Source organism: Arachis ipaensis, chromosome B09 (assembly GCF_000816755.2).
Source record: "Arachis ipaensis cultivar K30076 chromosome B09, Araip1.1, whole genome shotgun sequence".
NCBI lineage: Eukaryota > Viridiplantae > Streptophyta > Magnoliopsida > Fabales > Fabaceae > Arachis > Arachis ipaensis.
In genome coordinates this window covers 9,561,226-9,566,722 of record NC_029793.2, presented here as the reverse complement: position 1 = coordinate 9,566,722, position 5,497 = coordinate 9,561,226, and the positions used below count along the sequence as shown (strand labels likewise).

The 5,497-nt window shown below is 36.6% G+C and overlaps 1 protein-coding gene across 1 annotated transcript in view; it reads right to left on the bottom strand.

The window, feature by feature from the left end:
• LOC107617756 (heterogeneous nuclear ribonucleoprotein R) overlaps positions 2,141 to 5,497 on the bottom strand; it is a gene marked incomplete in the record, with an annotated part of 5,516 nt that continues 2,159 nt past the window's right edge. The window contains 11 exon segments of the mRNA XM_016319607.2: positions 2,141 to 2,681; positions 2,806 to 2,904; positions 2,998 to 3,074; positions 3,171 to 3,277; positions 3,365 to 3,474; positions 3,572 to 3,906; positions 3,996 to 4,281; positions 4,361 to 4,582; positions 4,920 to 5,159; positions 5,290 to 5,379; positions 5,463 to 5,497. Coding sequence (XP_016175093.1) covers positions 2,806 to 2,904; positions 2,998 to 3,074; positions 3,171 to 3,277; positions 3,365 to 3,474; positions 3,572 to 3,906; positions 3,996 to 4,281; positions 4,361 to 4,582; positions 4,920 to 5,159; positions 5,290 to 5,379; positions 5,463 to 5,497 — 1,601 coding nt within the window.

Below are 5,497 nucleotides of genomic sequence, written 5' to 3'. Positions count from 1 at the left end.
CCAAATATATTTATATTATTATTTATCATTAATTTTTTATTTAATTTATCATTTTTAATAGGAACAATAATACATATTATAACAAATTAGAATAATAAATAGTGAACAAAAATTACAATAATAAATTTTACAATGTTAAACAAAAAAAATTCTATAATTCTTTTAGTATTCTCAATATTCTTTTATTTAGTATTATTTTGAACTGTAAAATTTTATTACTTATGATTCTATTATTATGTATGATCAATTTTTTATTTAATTTGTCATTTTTAACAAGATCAATAATTCATATTATAACAGAATTACAATAACAAATTTAATAAAAAAAATCAAAATATAAAAGAAAGTACTAAAAATTGAAAAAAAAAATTTAATATTTAAAATGATTTGAAACAAATCTAAAAAATTCTTTTGGAAAAAACCAATAATGATCATCAAAGGTAACGCACGTTGAAGTTGCTTCCAATGAACGCGCTTTTAGGTTGTAAAATCACTTTTAGATTACAAAATCACTTTTGCGTTTAGTAAAAAAAAGTTACCAAACATAAAAAAGCGTTTACCAAACACACCCTAAGTGTCTAAGCAAAAAGGGATAAGCTCTTGACACAGCTCCTTTTCTAAGTGACAAGACTCGAGTTTATGAACAAATCAATGTTTGTTACTTGTTTCTACAAGACAATCAAGTTCATATTAAGAAAATAAAACAATAAAATGCTACTCCTTCCAAATTAAACTTACGTACGATCGTGTTGGCTGAACATTATATTAATAAATAACGAAACTGTTCCAATGCCGTGTCATGCTTAATCACACAAAGACAGCTTATGCAACAATCAATTACTAGAACTCGTTTGATAGTGCTTCACATAAATCTGGTCTAGGTATAGCAGGCAAACATGTTGCAAATCAGGGGCTTCGCCAAACGCAATTAACTAAAGCCACACCCAAATACCTTATTAACGAATTACATCATAATACAGTTATTTGAATGCATTTACAAGCACAATACAAGTGCAACAAAATTGCCATCAGCGAGATTCATCATTACAAAAGCAAATCATGAACCTTGATTCACAAAAACAAGTTATAACGCCAAATGAAACCAAAAGAAACAAAATATAAAGCTTAGTAAACTTCACATAACGGACAGGAATATCTTGAGATTACACCCAGCAGTGCAGCAAAGGGGACAAACTGGAAACTGTAATTTTAACAAGTCAGTAAACAACATCCCTCACCAAGTTTAAGAAGAATGAATCGAATCGCAAGCAGCAGCACAAGCAAACGGAACCTACTTGACAAACCTACAATCAAATTGATACACCTAGTGTTTTCCATGAGTTGAATTTCGTGTGGCAAGAGAAGAGGTTCAAAGTTCAAACTCTAGCTGTGTGTTCTTAATCCTCAAAATCCCTCCCCTTCATCCCTTCTTCCCCATTAGATTAAACTCCCAAACACACCCTAAGAGAATATTGGTGGAATATCCATCTAAATATCAAGGAAATACATGGAATAATGATATGAACAACTCCTAAACTCTAGCACTGCTCAGAAAACATCAGCAATATAAAAAGCTTTATGATTTTAAAGACACTTATTGAGAATCAAATTCATTCAATGCCCTCCAGACACCCACCAAGTTGATCAAAAGGGCATTTATGATAAATCCATATCCTTATAAGCATGCGGCTTCAAAAAATTACCGATTTTAATTGGTTCAAGTTCCCCTTTGCGGTAGGTGTTTTTCTAAATCAAGCAGTGTATGACGGGCACATAGAGTGCCAACTTCAATATTCATAAGTTATTATCCGCAAGTCATCTTCAATCCATGTAGCTGCTACCTTACCATCACTTACATGCATTTCCCCATAACAATGCAGAGGCAAATGGTCTTCCAAGGCCATGCCAGAGGAGATAAACTAATTGCATACAATAATTTCATTGCAAAATGGAAAACCATGAAGTCAACTAGTCAACAAGCAAAGAAAATATATTAATTCTTCTTTAGCACTGTCTCGTACTTCCCCTCAGTAGAAATTTGTAAAGTAAAATTCACTCTGGCAACAGATATTACCAGTGCTGATTAAGGGTAACATCACAAATCCCAAGATTTCAAGTGACAAATCCCAATATGATAATCTTTGACTTTAATTACTGTTGTGCATATTACTTCTAGCTCAACAATTAGTTCACTTCAGTTCTGACCATAGCACTCTAAAGAAAGTAATCCAGCGTAATTGAACATCTTTTGGAGATATAAAAAACAAGGTACCAACTTTGATAAATCCACTAAGCCTTAACCAAACAAGTAGGCATCTTTAGCCATGGTCTCTGTCCAAATGAAAGCTAGATGGAGCAGTCTTTAACATTATCCATCAGGTAAGGTATAATTACACATCACTGCTCACTACTCTTTCCATCTCTTATTTACTTGTCCATACAGTACAAATTCAAAAACTGATAACATCCCATCCAGAGGATAACCAAGTGCTTGAAATGACACAACCATATCGAGATAAATTCCCAAACTATGGTATAGTAATTAGCAGAGGTCCTTTCTCCAAATTGTAGACATCATAACCTGCATAAGCTTCAAAGCTCATCCTATGCAGCCTCTTTAGTATATCAGATCTGTTCATAGACACGTACACTGGTGACCAGTGTGAAGCCTTTCGCCAGCCCTTGTAGAAAAAATAGAGATGCCATTTTCGAGGAAATAATATTCTCTCAGACATAAATTTACTTATATGTAGTATCATCATGTACTCAACAAAATGCAATGCCAAGAGATTTCAGATAAGTTACCTAATAATAAGAGCCGGAGCCACCTCCACCACCCATGTAACTGCTACTACCACCCACACCCCTGCCAGAATACATAGTTGAGTATGAGCTGCCTCCAACCTGCACAGGCACAATAATGGTCCATAAAGAAATGCAGACAGACAGACAGACATATATAAGATACTTCCTATTGAGAAAGGTCAGGAACATTACATCACTTCCTCGTGAAATGTAATCACCACCATAACTTGATGAGTACATCCCACCAACATCACTATTACCAAAGGAACCTGACATGGAACACACAATATGTAAGGAGTAAGGACCGCATAAACAAAATCCTAATGTTGAAAATACTGAATCAAACTATTTACAACAAAACCCACCTCCACCATAACCCATGCCTTGTCGACTGCTATACATCCCATGGGAATCCTGACTAGACATTGAACTTCTGCTGCTTCCACCATACCCCAGACTAGATCTTCCCAGCCTACATATCAGAATGTAAAGATTGAATTACAAAACCATAGCATTCAGCTTAAGAGAGGAGAAGAGCCACATTTAAGATGAAACTAACCTGTCACCGTAAGCATCTCCATATTGAGAACCACTACCACCATATTCATAGTCCAAACGAGCTCTTGATTGACGAGCACTAGTATCCGCATATCGTGAAGGAACATCATCCTAATTAGAAATAGAAATAATATTATTTACAAAGTCATTTTATTTAGAACTGAAGATTGTTCAGATTAAAGAATCAATGCTCAGAGATAATACTAACTATGGAAGCATAAGAACGTTTTGAGCCAGAGAGAGCATCATAGTCGCGGGGTCGTCCTTCACGGTAACTCATGTGTGCAGAGGGTGGCGGAGGGGGAGGCCTCTCAAATCTTTGGCCATAGCCATCATCCACGTAACCTCTCCTTGGTGCAGCACGAGCCGTACTTCTTGGAATATCAGAATATGCAGGACCACGGGCTGGATAATCCCTGTATGATGGACGTCTTTCAGAGGCCATCCTTGAACCATAATCTGTAGCAACTCTACTTCTAGGAGGCGGTATGTCCTCACGTCGAACATAATCTCTCTTTGTACTAACTTTAGGATATGTAGGAGCTAAAAAGAAAATGTAGCACTTAATTAATCATCAAAAGATAAAACTGTAGATACATATCTTCAAAAATACAAAACCCTGTACTACATACGAGGAGGTCTCCTCTCATAGGATCTGGCTGGAGGAGGCATAGGCCTACTTCTTACTGGCACTGACATGATAGGACGTCTATCTCTCACACTAACTGGCCTGACTGGTGGAAGACGACTTCCAATTCCCCTAACCGTGCGAGGGGGAGGAAAACTACGTGGTGCAGGTCGGCTCCATGAAGGTCTGGCCATTGTTGCAGAACCACGACCAGGGCGGTAGTCCCCACGACTGATATGTTTTCCACGGCCTCTCTGAAGTGGTCTTGACAACCTAGCCCTAACTTTTGCCTGAAAGAAGCTGAGAGCATTATAAAAAGCCCCACATAACTGTTGAAACATCCAAACATAATTAAAAGCTAAAACAGACCTTCTTGTCACCTTCACCCAACTCTGTACCGCTAATACTTTCAGCACATCTTACTGCAGCCTCATGTGTGGCAAATGTAACAAATCCATAGTCTTTCCTACGGGCAGCTGGCATGTTCCTGGCAAGTTCAATCTTTTCTAGGTCCCCAAATTTCTTAAGAAGATCCCGAACATAATCTTCATCCCATGAAGGAGAGAGTGCATCAATAAAAACAGTTTTGACCTGCAACTTAGACATACTCGATAAGTTTCCTTTGTGGAGCACGACAGGCATATTTATTGCAAAATAAAGACCACTTCAAAGCTTCTCCACTCGAAAAACACCCAAGTGATATTCAGTCAACCCATATAAGTACAGTTCAATTTGAAGCAATAACCAATTTAACAATCGAATAAGATAATTACAATGTTTATAATATAGAGATCAAAAACTCAGGCTCTTGGCATTTGAAGAAAACAGAAGTGTCTAAAAGAACCGGGAATATTTGGCACCAAAAAAAAATCACAATGGTTCCTTTAATATCCCTCATGAAACAAATGAATCTAGATTTAGAAAATACCTGTGCCATAATTTCATCACCCGGGTCAATAAAGGAATCTGCAAAGGAAACCTTTGCAGGCTTATCTACTCCAAACACAACATCTCTCTTTTGAAGTCGTTTAAATGCATCCATAGCATCTGACCGAGAGGAAAATTCCAAAAATGCAAATCCTCGGTTCTTTCCTTCATCATTACTATCTTCTACTAGTGTTATATCCTCAACATTTGTAACTCCATAATGCTTTAACTTCTCCTTTAACTGAATCATAAGTTGCATTTTATAGTCAGAGACTCATCAAACTTCTATAAAGAGGTAATCACTAGCAAATACAACTCAGGCCACGAAGGTCAGAAGGTACAAAAACTATGCCCAAAGGAATTGAACTTACAGCTTCCTTTGTCCATGTCTTGCATATGTTTCCCAAATAGAGGGTATCACTATCCTGACTTGGTGTTACACCACATTGTTTTCCGTTAATCTGAAATTGCAGTGATTAAAACATATGATTCCATACAATAACAGATTTAAATCCACTCTAACACTGAGAAGATCAACAATTACCACTGGATTTTTAAGCTCTGCTACAGCTCGTTTAG